The 18,967-nt window shown below is 35.8% G+C and overlaps 1 protein-coding gene across 3 annotated transcripts; it reads left to right on the forward strand.

Annotated features, from left to right (window-relative positions):
* Nucleotides 1-9,764: 9,764 nt before the first annotated feature.
* Nucleotides 9,765-17,624, forward strand: LOC110448086 (complement C1q subcomponent subunit B-like). 3 transcript variants are annotated; one of them, XM_021494134.1, is made up of 6 exons: nt 9,765-10,016; nt 11,016-11,134; nt 11,362-11,409; nt 11,604-11,837; nt 13,118-13,201; nt 17,163-17,624. In XM_021494134.1, the coding sequence occupies exons 1-6, from the start codon at nt 9,826-9,828 to the stop codon at nt 17,564-17,566; spliced, it is 1,080 nt and encodes a 359-aa protein (XP_021349809.1). In that variant the 5' UTR covers nt 9,765-9,825; the 3' UTR covers nt 17,567-17,624. The 3 variants fall into 3 exon arrangements, with proteins under 3 accessions (XP_021349809.1, XP_021349825.1, XP_021349817.1); XM_021494150.1 differs by having other exon boundaries at nt 13,133-13,201; nt 17,163-17,622; XM_021494142.1 differs by having other exon boundaries at nt 11,607-11,837; nt 17,163-17,622.
* The last annotated feature ends 1,343 nt before the right edge of the window (nt 17,625-18,967 follow it).

The raw sequence follows: 18,967 nt of genomic DNA on the forward strand, positions 1-18,967 counted from the left end.
ACAATTATGGACGCACGACTAGAAAAAAAACAATGTTTCTCGCACGTTTAACAGCAGCCTGAACATTATTGTGGAAAATGGGCGACATGGACATCGCGTTATTCCACATGAGTTACCTAAGCGCTGAATCTTGGCAAGATGCCAGATGTCTTTAGTTGCGTAACGAAACGGTTTTGATGGGAAAAAAGCAGCACCAATGCGTCATGAAGCATGAGTAAGCAAATGGTGTTGTAACATCATGGTGATTGCGTGCTCCATTATATTTTTATTTTTGGTATTTAAGGAGCATTTGGCTAGAAACAGGTAGAAATGCGGTCTCAATTATCATTATATCGCGCTTATTGACACCGACTAACGCGTTTGTAGTCATTTCATTTAAGAATTTATATAAAACATGTTTACAGCAGAACATATTTTTTTAACTTATTTTTTGTAGACACAGATTGAAAAAATGTCCGAATTATCCCCAAATATATTTTAAATGTGAAAATGAATTTGAAGCCCCCGTAGTAAACGTCCTCATTGATTTGCCAAATTCTTAATGTTCCTCCGATACACACATTATACAAAACCACACTTTTTGTTAAAGAAGTTAATAAATTCGTATAGGTCATGGTTAAATTGCAAACCACGTTCGCTCCACACATAATATTTATCGACTTTTGGTTATGTTGTTTTATAATAGAAATTATTGAAAACTTTCGATAAACAAGTCTTAAATTCATAGATATATAAACAGTATCTAACGCGTGGACCACTTTTTAAATAAAAAAAGAGTTTTTGTAGCCTTTGCAAGGTATGTTTCTATGAATCTAGACAGTTGTCACTAGTCTTGAACTTCAAATATTAAAGTTATTAGCTAAAATGTTTGGTAATAACATATAGTAAATGATTTAGTTGTACGAGTCCTTAAGCATTTGCGCTTATTGGTTGACCTTTGCTGAAGGGGTTAGTGCAGCCTCCTCTCATGTCACGTGACCACGTGATGCACAGTACGGTACCGTGTGTTTCCGGTACATGAAACTAGTGATACCTCTCTTAGCTGTGATGCGTATGCTTTTAAAACTAGGAGGCCTTGCGTATCGACAACAGCGATTGCATCGATATTTTTAGCCAAGGACATATTTATTTTTCATTTGAGGTAATTTCTGTTTAATTTCAAAAGTTCATAAAATATACGAAACCTTTTTAAAGTTATGCCGTTTTACTCTGATGATTTTCTTTTTATGACAGAGTTAACATAAAGGTAGGTGACCAGCCTTTCAGCAAATAAATTTACAGGCAAAAAAGAATATCACAGATAGCATGTTATTTTAGTTTTATCAAAAGTATAGTTGGTAATATTTGCTGGGGATGTATTTTGGCTATATTTGTGGTCACCAAAGATAATGCCAAATATAATACCCTGCAAATATTGACATCTCCCCATGAAACAGCATTTTTGGTTAACCATTAAAATAAGGCACAACGCTAACAAGCATCACTGATATGTTGATAGCTTGTGTATGAAGCTCCCGAAACCATACTACTTAAACGATCACGGAGGTAAATTCCTCGTAGCAGCAGATATTTTACTATTTCAGGAACAAACAAAAAGATCGCGTTTTCAGCCAAAATGAATGCTTCAAGTAGCAACACCACACCAGGAACCGTGATTGTGTTTGAAGACCTGAAGCTGAACATTGGAGACTACTACAACCCTGTCCATGGAACGTTCCGGTGTGGTGTGTCCGGTATACACATGTTCACGTGGTCTATTCTCGTCAATGCAGGACATACGCTCACTACAAGTTTAAATGGCAATGGATTACCAATGGGATTAGTCTATGTTGATAACCCATACAAAAACACCGGTAGCGGCTCTAACACTGTTGTGGTTCACATAAGTGTTGGAGACAATGTGTTTTTAAGCAATCAGGACACAGTGCTGTCATTGGAATGGCGTCTTCATTTTCGGGATATTTACTTAAACTGATTATTACACTTTCTGTCGTGGTAATAAAACAAAAGTAAGATATCTGGGCTCATATAATGTGTATCGGTACCCTCACACACTGTTTAAAAGTCCTATCTCATAAAGTCTAATAGCGAAACTTCCACAAGCAAGATACAAAATACATCAATTTTGACATTTTCCGTATATTTTTAACTTTATTAGTGACAAAAATATTTTACGCTTTAAAGGAAAACAAGGACATATGAAATCAAATATCGCATAATTAAACATGAATTTTATCGGGGCCGAAGTTGACACTTGTATCTTTAGTTATTATTTTAAGTATATATATATTCAGACAATCAGTTATGACAAGGTTGTGAAAGTTATTTATTAATTCAGACTTTGTCCGATGTCGATACATGGAAACAAAGAATAAATGATGCTGAGTCTACACTTTTGTTTTTAAGACAAACTATCTGCAGACATACATGCATAAAGTTGAAATGACCGTTACTTGTTTTCACGTCTAATCAAAGACATATGGTTAGTAAAGGTCATACAACTTGTACACTCAAGCAAATTAATTAGCAGATTCTAGTAAACAATTATCAACTTTATTTTACAACAATCATGAAACAGGGTACACACAAGTTATATGAATCACTCTTGATCGCCCGGACGTTAGCGCGTCGGGGTCATAATGTGGGAGGAAACCTTATGTTCCCGGAGAAAACTCACTCATACCTTTTAATTCCGACCGAAGAAGCGATCCATCCGACCAACCAATACTACTAGAGCCCAGATTCAAGTGGCGCGATTCATATAGTTTTGTATATTAACGACAAATCAGCCTTTTTATTGATACTTTCAATGAAATTCTACATGTTGTTGCAGCTAACGGCATTATTGTTGTATACTATTTCAATTTCGGATTAGTGAGTGCTTTCTGAAAATATTTATAATACAATCCCTCTGACAGAGGAGAATTCATCTCTTCAGCAATACCAGGAAGAACAGCACGGGAAGTAAGTACATTATACAGGTGACATTAAAATTATTTAAAAATAAATTGACGTAGGACAAATGACATTAAATTCTTAAAAAAACACCTTATGTTTTATTTTTATTCTTTGCAAACGTATAGCTTATCCATTTTGAGCTGATCAATAAAATCGTACATATCAACATTAAGAAGGGTCAAATGAATCATGTAATATTACTATATTCCGCCATCAGAAGATATCGCACTATGACCTTGATAGTCTAAGTAAGTTTATCTTTACTTATACACATAGCAGGTGCCATTTGAATATCGTCTCAGAGGCACATTGAGTTTTCAGTATAAACCCCCAAAACACCATAGGCCTGTCATCAAATTTTCATAGAAAAAAGCATCCTGTCACACCCAAATAGCACGCGCTAAAACAAAGTGAGCGTCAATTTTCATACAGTGCATATTTGTTCGTTTATAGACGTGTCTGGCTGCTGTCTGTGGGGTGTGACTGAAATAATAGAATGGGGAAAATAACTATCATTTCCTACTTCGAGAGTGAAACAAAAATATCCTCAACTCGAGCGGTATCTATATGGTTTTCCTACACGAAACAGCTTTTATTGACGGCATATCCATACATATCTCATTCGGAAAATTGTAGTATAGGTAGGGTTCGAGACTTCTTTATATCATTACTACTGTTTGTTCATTTAATTGAAATACAAACTGATATATTAATTTTATTCAATGATATATTTGCAAATATCTTTATAATGAGGTCGATCACTTCAGTTAGTTCAACCTTGACATTGAAAAAACACTCCATATCTAAGTGCATGCATTGTATTCTTGACTAACTATAAACTTCATCGAATCCCATTTTCGTTTTAAGACAATAAACAGTACAGTTTATTATAACTGACATTTACTGCAGAAATGAAGCATTTATCGGCTGCTGTTTTGCCAGAAAAAAACATCATCTTCAACCTGATCTGTGTCTGATTAGAAAGTGGTGATCCAAAACGGGCATTCCCTAATGTTTTATTTATTTCGTTGTCGAATTTGAATCAATGCATTTACATGTCCTTGAAAATCTAAATGTGTCCGGTTTTAAGGACGAGGTGATCGCGAGAAATAAGACGTCAATAGGTAGTTAACTGAAACTGAACAAAATAATATGAATATTGCGTGTATAAAACTTTGACAGCATACATATAATTCGTGTTGGTAACATTTCCGTATATCTTTTAGCTACGGAAAACAGTTTCGTTCAAACATTATTAAAAATTTGATGCACGGATATAAAGTAGAATTTGATTAACACACACTTTGGCGTATCCGTCTGTAATGATCTCCTAATGTGTACTAGCTGTGTTCACTGCAGCTAGCTAACGCCGTTAACGTTCCCAGGTTCCCATAAAAATGCAGTTTGATGGGATAACTATCAAAAACGTGCGATTTTCAGGAACAGCATTGAAAGCGTATGTATGTAGTGTTACAGAAAAAAGTAGCACGCATTATTCATTGAGTAAAGTTACGCTTTCTATTATTGATAAATTTCAAGAACAATAGTTGATGATAACATGCTTAAAGAAAATTTAATTTTTGTTCTTCTTAAAAATCACATTTAACTAGTATAATCCACAGACAGAGAACAGACTTTCTAAGCAATCCACACTGGCGAGACCTGTCTGTGTCAACATGACACAGTGACCTTGAGCGGGATTAGGGTTGCCTGGAGACCAGAGGGCGCTGTTAATCAGTTCGCCGTTATTGTACTATCACTGAAGTGGTACGTACGTCCCGGATACAAACAATTGATAGTGGCCATGTTCTGAAAATAAAAATGAGATTATGTATTGATGCCAGGCTTCATGTCCTGGAAACTGAATTCATAAATGAAATAGTGAGTAGAATTAGTTTGATATTTTTCTAATTGCTGACCAGTGTAATGGACTCGTTTCTATAACATTTAATTTTCTAAATGATTTAAGGGTGATTGCTTATTAAATTTCCCGAAGTGTATAATATTGTTCATTCTGTACCGAATTAAATAATGAATTGGTCTACTTTTCAATTAACAAACTGCATGCACGAACACAGACCACATACTGTCATGTGTTTTATAACCTTACCCAGTATAGTATTTTCGGAGATGATGTTCTGTAGACTGAACATTTCGGCTTCTGAGTCAATCCTGATAAGTTGTGAGCGCTGCTGCATACAGAGATCCGTAGCGCTCGTCTGGTTCATGCTAAGTTCGCTTGCTCTGTAGACATGAAACCCGTTCAGGATTGAGCGGAAGCCAAGGGATGTGAATATACCTAAAATTTATAATTGCATTGTTGAAGTTTCTCTCTCGTTGTCATAAAATAGAAAATATAAGACAATTATTTCTTTATTATATATTATTGATTAACCATCTTGAAATTAATGTAATACAGACAAAAAACTTGTCCCGGGCAATATTTATCAAAATATTGGCCTCTACGTGAAATTGTCGGACAATACGGAAAAAAACCGGACAATACAAGACAAATTGGCCAATACAGCTTTGGCGCGAAACGAGCGCATCCCGAAATTCTCTACGTCATTGTCCAGATGCGTTTGGAATAGATGGTCTTACGTTACGCTTACGAAAATAAAACGAGCAACAAAAAGCAGGCGAACAATATTGACAGACGATTGAACAAGAAAGATGAGCTGTTTCAACAATTGTGACTGTGTGTTTTATGGACTTTAAAAAAAATATTTTCTAATATTTTCAATTAAATTTACCAGTTTGGAAATATGTTATATCAAAAGTTAAATTTATATACAAACAATGAACGTATTTAAAGTGTTGGAACGTTTCAAAACCGTTTGTTCCCCTTTTTCAAGATATGGCTGAGTGAGCGATTTGTATTGGTTTATCTGTACAACGATATAACGAAATTATGTATTTCATGGCACTCGATCCGGGACATTTCGGCTATTGATATTGAGTGTATATACAATTTCGTCACATCGTTGTATTGGTAAACAATATAAATCGCTCACTCACTCAAAGCTTGACAAAGGGTTTGGTTTAGTTTGGTTTAATTTTGTTTAACGTCCTATTAACAACTAAGGTCATTTAAGGACGTGCTTCGATGTGTGTAGTGTATGCGTGCCTGCCTGTGTGGATGCAGGAAAAAGTGTATGTTGGCGCGAATCTGATGCCAACTTTATAGTGCTATCTCACTGAAATACCATGCCGATGGCACCTAGCACAGCATTCCGCCCGGTCACATTATACTGACAATGGGTGAACCAGTTATCGCCATTTCCCTTAATGCTAAGCGTTAAGCAGGGAATAACAACTACCATTTTTAAGGACTTTGGTATGTCCCGGCCTGCGGACAGAACCATTTGCCTTCCGCACCCGGGCGAACGCTCAACATTTAAGCCAAAAGTGATGTGTTGTCAAGCATGGCGCTTGGAAATAAAAGGTAGTTAGTAGTGGAAAGAAAGATAAAGATCCTAAATATTGCAATGGGCGCAGCAAATTTATGTTGGTCGCCTTTGTGTCCCAAAATAGTGGACACCAAAGCAAATCCCCAAATATGCAGGGAATTCACTCATTGGTCGCCCCCTACGATTCATGCAGTGGATAATTTTCCCGAACCCCCACCTGCAGGGGTGGCTTGACAACGGGACCAGTCGGTCTTCAAACATTGCGACACATTTCATACGTACGTAAATTGTGCATAAATTATTGATATCATTATAATGTAAAATATTAATTTTACGTTTGTCTTGATTATGTTTGTTTTTGCGATCACAGGGTTAACTAATAAAGTAATCATTGATCAATAATACTATAATATGGATCAATAGTACTTAAATATTCATGCGTCAATATTTATATAAATTATTTTTGGCTATTCCCCAAATGGTAGACTTTTACATGTTATATCGTATTACCTAAAAGACAGGCAACACATAAAATGATGACGACGTATACCACAATGTTTGGCGCGGTATTTGTAACTATAACTTCTGATTGGTTGAAGTAACTTGGCGATGCAATTACTGCACAATGTTGTGTTTTGTGTTAAAAAATGTGTTGTTTTATTGGACACGAATAAATATTCAAAATGTATGACTGAAAACAATGTTGTCTGGTTCTAAACTTAAATTATAAGGAATAACAAGAAATATTGTTGGGGTTACTCGGTATTTGTTAATGCGTACAGGTATGTTTCAGTACACAACGTATAACCCAAAAATAATCCTGTTTATTCCTTAATGATACCTTTGTTGACAAAAAAATGTGATGGTTCTGTTGAGACTGTTGCTATATGGCAGGAACTGCAGATGTAAACCGGGACACATTCCCTGGTCCTTGTCAAATGTAAAAAATAGACAGGTTTCGTCTTGCAGACACTGTTGACAGCATGCTGAGAGAAAATTGGACTTCATCTCAAATACAAGATCGGTTTCAAAGGTTGTTGATGGCAGCAAGCGAAAAAAGTCTTATTTCTAGAATACAGAAACAGTTTAATATAAACTTTCTTATTTTACAACAATTATTAAACAAGTTTCTCCAACTTATATTAATCAATCATGTTGGCCAAGATTGAATCGCGCAGAGGGTTTTAATGTGGGAGGAAACCGGAGTATCCAGTGAAAAATCACATGGTCGAGCAAATATCTTGCTGCAAGGCGGATGTTCTATCTACAACGCCAGCAGAACACCTTGGATTTGATAGAAGTTCAATCTATCAAACTAATTTGACACGGGACGTCTGGAGAACGTCCAGAATACATCACATTCTGGTCACATATATAAAAGAATCTGTTTTATCGATTTGTAACGATCGTCGTACCTCTGCCAAAAACTGAAACTAAGTAGGAAGATAACCATACATTGGAGGACTTTTATAAGAAATAATAAAGATGAAATAAATAACACTTAATCAACCAATGTTCTTATCAGAACAGTGTGCTCATTCTTTGAAAACTCTTGTTTATTTCATGTAAATTTTCTTATTTCTCAGAAAATGACCTCATAAATTGAGTGCAACAACAACTGGGAATAATTCCAGGAATGTAATATTAGTTAAAATACCCTGATGAATGTCCCATTCTCTGGGCCAACACCCCTGCGCTCAGTGACCTTGGAAATATGCGCCGAAACACACGTGTAGACTCCCAGCGCTGTCGGTATACATCTGTAATGTCGCGTTCGATGTCCAGAAACGATCAAACATCAAGGTAACCCCATTATAATCTGACAGGAATACATACCACAATCTGAGATCCTCACGCACCTCGCGGGTAACCCTAGTCTTAACTTAAATTGTTGCGTCAATTAATCTGCTGGAAAAAGACCTGCCTGGGGCCATCACTTGGCAAGCAAAAATCAATGATCCGATTAAAGACTACAGGTTCCTTAAGGTAACTTTCACCTTACCCATTACATTCACCAAATCAGCCCTTAATTGATTTAATTTATCAGCAGGGAGCCGCATTTGCATTAGAATAGTATCAAACTCAACACCCAAAAATGTGAGTACCTGTGTAGGGCCAACAGTGTTCTCCTGTGCCAAGGGAACACCCCATAACGCACAAGAGTCTTGGAATGTTTTCAAAGAATGAGCACACTGTTCTGAATTGATTTCCCCACCCATAAGGAAGTCATCTAAATAATGCAAAAAAATCAGAAACATGACTCCTTGAAGTACTAAACCACTGAAGGGATGTGGCAAATTTCTCAAATAAAGCACATCTAATTGAGGCTCCCATGGGGTGGCATTTGTCAAAGCAGAAATTATCCTCAAAACAAAAACTTAACTGGTCAAAATCCGCCGGCCGTATGGGTAGTAGCCTAAAGGCAGACTTAATATCTGACTTGGCCAATAAAGCACCCCGCCCCAGTCTCTGTATCATGCCAACCGCAACATCTATCGTGCTGTAATGCACGGAACAAAGTTCCAGCAGGGTGTGACGGGTGATGAATGACCCTAAAATCATTGTCGTTTTTAGGAACCAGACCCAAGGGAGAAATACGTGATGTTGGAAATTGTGGGGAGTGCAATGGCCCTGCTATACGCCCCAGAGATACTTCTTTTTGAAGTTTTCCTCTCAGCACTTCCGGGGCCTCCTTGACACTTTTAAGATTGTCCGTGGGCCACTATACTGGAGTTTGAACCCAAATTTATATTTAAATAATTAGTATTTTCAAATGGTCAAATCGGCGCATTTAAAAAAATATATGCTGGCCCTGAATTACCAAAGTGATCGATGGGTCATTCAATACAAACAAATCATAAAACATCGAGATCTTCATTTCACTACAAATAATTTGATTACGCAATGCAAAATATAATAGGTAAAATTACTTTTTTTCTTTTCATATTTATTTTATTCATTTGTTTAAAAATTTCTATTTGGAAGTAGAAGGACTGAATCTATGAACTTGAAGAACGGATCGGCTGTAGCAAAGCAAACGCCGTTTATGTAAAGTGTAAAAGTATCTTTTTCTATGTTTATACAATATTGAAAACCGATGTTAAATTTCAACTGACTTGATTTAAATCCTTTTGAAAATTCGATTAAAATAAAATGTTCTAGATTGAAACAGGGGTAAAGGCGTTAAACTGACAAACATAAGTAGGTCGTCAAGTTCATGAATGGCTGGTCATTGTAAATATCAGTAAAAGTGACACTTTAATCATTATTACTTGCCTGTCCATAAAATTACATGCAAGTTCCAAAAATTGCTGCATTTTCACAAGGTTCTTCCATAGGTAGTTATACATATATATAAAATTGTGCCACATATCTTGTATAAAGATAACGACAAAATGTAGTGCACGTAGACTTTCGTGCAACCTTATCGTTTACTTTGACCTGGAACCAACTCAACATGGAGTATGGTGTTGTTTTAGTAATGTTGTTAGCTGTGGCATTTGCCATAAACAGTCACGAGGATCATAAGTATGATAATCTTCTAAATGAAGTTTCGGCTTTGAAGACATTCGTATTCAACATGAACGTTGAATTGGATAAGGTCCGAAAAAAGTACGATGACGTGCACGAGGAGCTCAGAGCAGTCAGGTAACTATCTAACACAGGTAAAGAAGAGGAATAGCTTAAAGAGCGTAAGGCAGGTAAAGAGGATGATTTGTATAAGGAGCGTATGGAAGTTAGATAAATATCAGCTACACCTAAAACAGAACTATTTGTTTGAGGTTCATAGGGCACTCGAGTAAATATCGGCTACACCTAAAGTAGGACGATTTGTTGGAGAAGCGTAGGGTATTCAGATAAAACTACCAGCTATACTTAATTTTCAAACATGAAGAGCTCAGAGCAGTCAGGTAAATAACAGCTGCACCTAAAGTAAGATTATTTATTTAAGGCGAACAAGGCAGTTAAATATCAGATATATTTGAACGACGATTTGGAGCTTCACATTAAGAAGTTAGATTTGTTTGTGGATATTAAGGTAGTCAAGTAAATATCAGCTACACCTAAAAGAGAAGGTTTTGTTTGATTGCAATAATTATTTGGGGTTAAGCTTGACGTCAGGGGTTATTGTTTATTGTCTGTCGATTGAATGGCGACTGATTTTTTTTTAAATGCTTCTAAAATATATCATGACTAACTTAACAAAAATTACAGCTGCCTAGAGGGTCAGCAATGATACAAAACTCGCAGTTTGTGAACATAGACGTTTAAGTATCACGTCACAAATATTAGCGTGTGAAAAAGAACAGCCTTATTTAACCGATAATATTATCTAAGTCACCTTGCTTATCAAAGGCGTAAAAACACCGAGGTAAACACGAAAAAAACTTTCGCTTCATTTTACAATATATATATATATTATCAACATATGTATGTAAATTATGGTGGAATATATGACTCAGGAATCGAATATGTTGGAAACATAACCAACTCAAGCCGCAAGCGGACTTCGTGAATTAGTTTTTGCAACATTTTCCCACCCTAGTTACGTATACGTTGATTATTTCTTATTAAAATAATGACTGATTCTGACAGATGAAACTAAGGTTAACCCAACATTAAATATTTTCTGGGTTTTTTTTCAAGGAGTGAACAGCAAGTCATGGACACGTATCCCATAACTCCGAAACCAGACGCATATAACAACTATCCAAAACGCAACGAAGACAACGGGGGAACAATTCAACAGAACACAAGGGCAGCAGGTACGATATTTTCTGAATACTTACCCAAGAGTGCATTAACAATAGTTTCATTTCTGTACTATATATAATGCTAGTTATGTTAAGCGTTTTTGTGGGTTTGTTACCTATGAATGCTTTTTCAAGTAAAGAAATGCAATGTTATTCAAACCTTAACAGCAATGCTGGAAAACCCTTTACTTAAACCCTGATTCAAAAAAATATCTAACTCAGGGTTGCTTTGTTTACAGCAAATATGCCAACCTTCCATTTGTCCAGTGTTTGGAATGGATCGAAAGGTACGAAAACTACATAATTCTTTCTGAGTATGCTCTTTGTGATTACATATTTGTTTCGGCATCCTTCAATGACGTATAATTGTTTTGTCATCCTACTGTCATACGGTGTTGTAATATTAATGATATTTCATAAGATAAACTATGCTTTTGTCACGCCTTATGAATCTTAAAAGCGAAATGATATCTTTTAAAAGCAGCATTCGGGCCGAAGGGTGAAAAGGTAGATTCGGGCCCCCAAGGACTTCAAGGAGTCAAGGGAACAATCGGGCCTCCGGGGTCAAAAGGGGAAAACGGACACAAAGGAGGCAACGGGAAAATTGGAATCGCGGGACCGAAAGGGGATATCGGGACAACTGGATCAAAGGGACAGAACGGGGCCAATGGGAGACCTGGTACTACTGGACCTAAGGGACCAAAAGGCAACACAGGTGAGATAAATGTAGAATACACTCCAAATGATCTTATGATAACATTTGATATAGTCAGACAGGATATGATATAAAATTAACACATGTGTACTATTCAAGGCGAGTGTTTTTTTACCAAGCAGTCTGTATCAGTGAAACTGAAACTGAAATAAAACTGTCATCAAAAGGACGCTAAACCAAGTCATCAAACATATCCTTTCTACATTAAACATACTATAAAACGGTATTAGCACCCAGAAGTTTTCATGATCAAATATAAATGTGCTGCTTCCACCAATGAAAACGAGAGAGAGAGAGAGAGAGAGAGAGAGAGAGAGAGAGAGAGAGAGAGAGAGAGAGAGAGAGAGAGAGACTAGATTCGGTTAAGTTGGTAAGCATGAAGGAGGGCAAGAAAATATACTCAAAATATGTAAGTATCATAGTAGAAGCTGCAAGTCAAGTGGGAATCATTTTATCCGCATAGTTATTACAAATAAAAATGAAGTGATATGTATCTTCGAAAGGATGTGCACATTGACAGTGCTTAAAAGCTATTCAATTGGCATGAAATAAGGGATTGATTACGGTGCTAAAGTTACTTCTCCATTTGGTGTAAGGGTAAGTGTCATAGAAACAAACAAAACACTGACAAATATGAGTTTGTACACTGAAAACATAATTCGTCGTCTTCAACGTTACCATTGTGACCTTGACAAATGATCGCGGATTGTACTGTTGTGAGTGAAACTTGAAATTTTATGACAATTTTGCTGTATTGCGATTGTTAATTTCAAATCTGCATTTGCTTCTGGTTTTCTTATATATTATCTGCATCATCAAATCAAATGTAACATTTTAAAATGAAGACACGCTTAAAAAAACAACTAAAGCCGACATGTCGGCAAATGCAAATAAGCTTCGGACGCCGTCACCATCGTGGCACCATCGGGATGTACACATTGCAGCAATTAATCTTTTTATGAATACAATAATGAGCAGCGGACTGGGAGAACAGGACGTCGACGCATGATATTCTAGCGTAATTCATTAAAAAGGCCATGACTTGGGAATGGTGCTTATTTGTTCCTAGATTTCTAATTGAGTTATTGCTTTTACTCAATTATGCATTTAAATTTTAATTTTGAAATTGTTTATCAAAAGTTATCAAACAATAGTCTCCATCCGTAGTCGTTGATTGACAATTAACATCATGGTACATTTCGTTTGAAATGTTAGCGGATACCATCTTTTGAAGGAATCATGATCGTTGACATTTTGTTAATCTTTCTTTGCTGTATAAGATTTTGATGAACCAGGTGGCAAAGGAAGTCAAGGATACATGGGACTCATTGGTCAAAAGGGTGAACCAGGACAAACCGTAGCAGGTAATACAAAATCAACATTATATGTACAAAGTAAAATATAAACAAGAACCCAAAAGAGAAAGTTTCTACAAAGATACAAACAATATATATATTAAAGTGCATTTCATATGTATATAGTATATAATGAACAGTTTTATTCAGAGTCATCGCTAAAGAAAATACAAAAGTTAAAGCTGTTGATAAAGATGGTGCTTTAAGCGGAGTATTGTATCAATAGAAAGTTGTTTTAAACAGCATTTAAGACAGGTTTTCTTGTGCACACGACTTAATGACTACACTCTTATACTCGTATATCGACTATGGCACTATTTCAATTACATAGCATTGCTACAACTTAAAACAGCATGCCATCTATTTTTTCTTACATTTGAAAATGGGTCAAAACACCACGAAAACCTAACATTTTCACAAAATGTTCGATATTTCTATACCGAAAACAGTAAACTTACCCCACCTTGTTTACGTAGATTCCCACAGGTTCCGCAGTTTCCGCTATTTCGGACCTCTAATATAAACTATGTAATACATATAGATAATCAACAATATAAAACGTGTTTAATTCATTGAATATAACTGGATGGACTTATCTTAAAAATAGAATCTTAGATATATTTTTAAACAATAGGGAAATACTTATTGTCTCAATTGATTAGATGAACATTTTCCGTCACACTATATTGGTTTTACGAGTTTTAATGCCAGGTGGGCTACAAAGTGAAAACAAAGAAGTCTAACAGATAGTTTGTCCTCCATTAGCCTGTATCACTGCATTGGTGCAATGTCGTCAAGACCATGTGTGACGTCTAAAGATGTTTGCAGGAATAACAACAGTATAAACAACAGTATATTTTCAGCGTACTGATTGAAGTGACAGTCGACGAAAGATCATGTAGTTGTATGATATATCTAATAAAAAAACCTGCTCAGTTCACGGTCCGCTTCAAATGAAAGATTATGGTTTAGTAGACTAGTCCGGTTCATCAAAACAAGATTCTGCAGTACCGGAAGTAAATGGTTGTAAATTAGAAATATCATGCAGGCGAAATTGAACAAATTATTTGAAATAAATAAAATGATACAATTAGGGTTATAAATATTTACTGGAAATAATGAGATCGATTTTGCGGTTTGAAAGACGTTCATTGTCAGGGAAGTCAATTCAAACAATAAATGATATATCTTATTTAACAGGTTCTAGTGAATGTCTTATGATGACTAGAATTTGACAAGATAATATTCCAAATGACTTGATATGAGCATCCCGACTTCTTAAATATATTGAATTCGCACAAAACCAAGTTCACAGTTCTTTAAGTTGGTTTGCTTTGCGGTACCTTTTGTCTTGTTGCAGATGCAAACATGTTTTTTTTATTTTTTGAAATCAATACNTCTTATGTTGAAATTTGCGAATTAGGAAGCAGTTTATAACATAAACAAAATGTTACCAATTAGGTGTAAATATTGTACATATTATCATATATTGTATCTTGACCATATGTAAGATGAGCTTCATGCTCAATATGTTATCAAGAATAATAAAGCCTTTATTATTATTATTATACCAAACTAACCACTCCGTCAGATGGATTACTCGAAGTTAATACGCTGACAAACTTAATGTATTCTGAAAGGATAAAGAAAAACATTTGAGGTGATATAGTGTTTTGATAAACACATTACCATAAAGAAACACAGGTTGAACATTTGAGGTGATTTAATGTTATGTATAATTTATTGTGTAAATATAAGTATAAAATCCATCTTTTATAAAGTCATAACCGAAATTTCTTAAGATTTTGACCGATGATTTATGAGTTATTGAAGCACATTTGACTGTACCCACAATAACGCAAAGTGAAATCGGGACTCGTCAGTATCTTGTATGCCCCGCTCGCACATCTGTCACAGCCTATATTCTACTGTGTATCCTTCTAATGGGCATATTGTTCTAATTTTCAACCAAGGCAGTCCTAAACTGGTCGAAAGTAGCGAGGACATTCCGACTCCCCATTGCGCTCCTGTCAAGTTCGTCCCACAGATGTATGATGATTTGCGAGAAAGTCTTGACAAACGACGCGTCTCTATACGCGCATGCGTCTCGATCATAGTCGGTCGGCTAACATTCCGGTGTCTCTCAGACGACTGACAAGACGTTCTATGGTGGAAGCATTCACACAGAATTGCATAGCAATTTGTTGTTGCCTTTGACCCTGCATTAGCAATGCAATAAACTGACCCTCTGAACTTCCGTCAGCCGTACCATGATTGCAATTGATTCAAATCGACATTGAATAGCGAAAAGCGATGTATACACCACAAGAGTATCAAGTTGTACGACAAGATGTGTTGACGATACATTACACGGTTGAGTAACTTTAGACCCGGTTTGAGTGGACAGTGACCAAGATACGCGTCTAACCGGTTTTTGTAATTTTAAGCCAAGCAGTTAAATAATTTTTGCATACTTTGTAACACTGCGTTTTTCTATACTTTCAGTATATTATTATAAAAATGAAACTTCTTCGTTTCCATTTTGTTCTCAATTTGTGACTGGTCTCTGAAAAAGTCCAAGAATTACAAAATATTGTTTTCTTAAAATCTAAGTTAAGTGTTGTAAAGCACTTAAGCTCTTAATGTAATTTTTAGTGAAAAAATCGTTGCGACTTTAATGCCGGATTTCCCTAACATAAAACTAAAGTCCATGGCTCCTACAGAAAGAAGTCAGGTCGTGTGTTCATCGCTTTAGGAGATATCTCAAGAATAATCTATGACTGTGGTATATGTGCAATTTGTAATTTTAGCCAACGGTATAGCATACAAACTTCATATAAACCTTCTCTCAAACAGACTATGGGTTGGAATTGAGAACACCAATATCAGATAAGGGATGACATGAGGAAGGGAATAATATGAGGAAGCTACCTTTAAGGAACGTAACTTTCTACATGAATTTCCACTATAACCTACACCGCCATTTGAAATTAAGTAATTCTAATAAGGATAAAAACAAAATGAAGATAAGTATCTAAAACTTTGCAAAAAAAGTAATCAAGGTCAGACAAACNAGATAAGTATCTAAAACTTTGCAAAAAAAGTAATCAAGGTCAGACATTTCTTTTACTACAGAGAATAGCTAAAACATTATATAATATCGATTGGAATGTTATCTTTTTAATACTATAGGTAAAATGTGGATTTGATTTGACTGACTGTTGTAGGATTGACATTTTACAATAACTGCATATCAATATTGCAGATTTTAACGACCACATCTTAAGTTATTATCCTTTTAGCTGTATCAGAATTGTATTTGCGCCATTTATCGAATCATTATCATTTATTATTGTTTTTTCATATTATTCCCGACAAGTGAATGGCCAGGAGTGCATCACGTGTCCACCGAGAAAAACCGATATTGACTTGGAGCGCCTGATTTTTGTTGAAGGACTCGGTGTTTCTAAAAATAGAATCATGACGTGTCTCCAAACAATGCAACGTCCCACTTTCGAAGCTTTTCTGTTGTGTTTTTTTCTTTCTGATCGCTTACATTACTGTTTTGTAAAATAATAAAACAATTGTAGCCTTTAACTTCGGTCAATACCTGGATTTATCGACCCGGGAAAAGAAATATTGACATCGGNTCAATACCTGGATTTATCGACCCGAGAAAAGAAATATTGACCCCGGACTGCGTATTCGGTCAATATATCTTCTCTCGGGTCAATAAATCCAGGTATTGACTTTAGCCAGAGGCTATAATTGAATAATATTTTAGCACTATGTGATAATTAAATAAGACCAAACCGTAACAATGTTGTTGCCGTAGGCTGCAACCAATCCCAGGTTTCTAGCCTGGGATAACCTCAGTTATAACTATACATACATATACACTTGACAAAACTAAATATACATAGTTATAACACTGAACCATTTCATTCAACCCTTTAATTTTTCTTCTCAGGAACAAACACGATGGTCGTATTTTCAGCTATGGTGATAACTCCAATACTTAACATCAAGAAATACGCCGTGATTGAGTTTAAAGACCAAAAGCTGAATATTGGTGGCTTTTACAATCCCGTTAACGGAATATTCCGATGCGGCGTGCCCGGTGTTTACATGTTCTCATGGTCCATAGTTGCCAATGCTGGATATGATTTGATCACCAGTTTAGATGTTAACGGAGTATCGACGGGAAACGTCATTGTTGATAATCCAGCCCAAAATGTAAGCAGTGGGTCTAACACTGTCGTACTTGATTTGAACCGTGGAGATGTTGTTGCTGTTAAGGTCTGGGAAACTTCAACGGGAGCCGGGCTACTCATTGGACGTGGTTCTTCATTCTCTGGATATTTACTTCACTAATAAATATGTAACATTTCATCTAGTGCGAGTGTTTGCTCAAATTTTCTCAAACGAAAAAGAAACTTCTCAAACTGTTTACGTTTGCCTACCACTAATATCGCAACGCCGAACAAGCCATATGCGATAGGTGACGGCACGTATGTCTAGGCACTATTGTATGAAACATTGGAGGTCCATGATCAACACTGTTGAATCTCGACGTCTTCTTTTGATTTGGGGGTGGATTGGTTATGGTTTAAGATGGCAATTCTCATGGTTTGAAGACACTTTTAGAACACTGTTGAATCTCGATTCAACTTATTTTTCAAGTAGACGGCTTCTTTTGATTTGGGGGTGGATTAGTTATGGTTTAAGATGGCATTTCTCATGGTTTGAAGACACTTGTAGTGCTCGTTAATTGAAATTTAACGGATGCCCCTTATCGACATGAGATCCTACGGTCCTTTATTGTGCCTTATGTTTTGAGGCATCATTTAACTCTTTAGCAGGATAATGCGAGACCGAGAGTTTTGTCTTGCAATACGAAACATCATTCATAGTTTAAACATAAAAACTGAATAACCATACTTTCCTATATATGTGCACAATTAAAATTATGACTTAAGAAAGGCATGCCTGTTTCCGCAGTACATTTATCAAATATAAGCCTCTGTTTATATCATTATCAACATTTTATTTCAACTAATAACATGATGCATCAATTAAGCATAATGTAAATGTTACGTTAAATAAATTTGCATCGTCAGGGAGCTCGAAGGTATGTCGCGGTGTGGAATTATCCAAAAGTTGTGCTGAAGGCATTACAACATGTATCAGTCATGGGATGAAACGTTATATTTGGTACTTAACATTATATACCAATCTTCATGAAGTAAAAAATGTATCATAATTATACTATTCTAATTCAGTTGGAAAGGAAATATTCCAGGTCAGCATGGCGTAGGTGGTACTGTGTCAGCTTTTTACCTCAAGGTCGTTATTATGGACTCTTTAACAGGGAGGATATAATTATGTTCTTGTATAAGTCACATAATCCTTGATTGCTCACATATGTCAGTCTTGATTAAGGTATCTATGTAAGTGTGATGAAGTATTCAAGAGGTCTATTGTTTCTATGTGAGCAGTTGGTGATATGGACCCATAATAAAAACAATGCAGTTGTACAAACATTAGGCATGCACATTGGCACTGGGCATGCATATGCGTGTATTTAAATAGGGTCTTTTGTAATGATACTCCTGCTTAAAGCTGCCACCACAGACTGTAATTGAGAGGATTACAGTTAAGTTAATTTAAAACCTCGTTAAATTCCACATATGATACGCAAGAGTAATGTGCTAATTTTCAGTAAATTATATATTATATTTTTTAAAAATTACAGAGGTTAAGAGGTATAAATCT

This window comes from Mizuhopecten yessoensis, unplaced genomic scaffold (assembly GCF_002113885.1).
Source record: "Mizuhopecten yessoensis strain PY_sf001 unplaced genomic scaffold, ASM211388v2 scaffold419, whole genome shotgun sequence".
Classification (NCBI taxonomy): Eukaryota; Metazoa; Mollusca; class Bivalvia; order Pectinida; family Pectinidae; genus Mizuhopecten; species Mizuhopecten yessoensis.

Coding starts and splice junctions, on each gene's coding strand:
- LOC110448086 (XM_021494134.1), top strand. CDS start 9,826: ATGGAGTATGGTGTTGTTTTAGTAATGTTGTTAGCTGTGGCATTTGCC. Junction 11,838..13,117: donor GGGACCAAAAGGCAACACAG/GTGAGATAAATG, acceptor TTGCTGTATAAG/ATTTTGATGAACCAGGTGGC. Junction 13,202..17,162: donor ACCAGGACAAACCGTAGCAG/GTAATACAAAAT, acceptor TTTTCTTCTCAG/GAACAAACACGATGGTCGTA.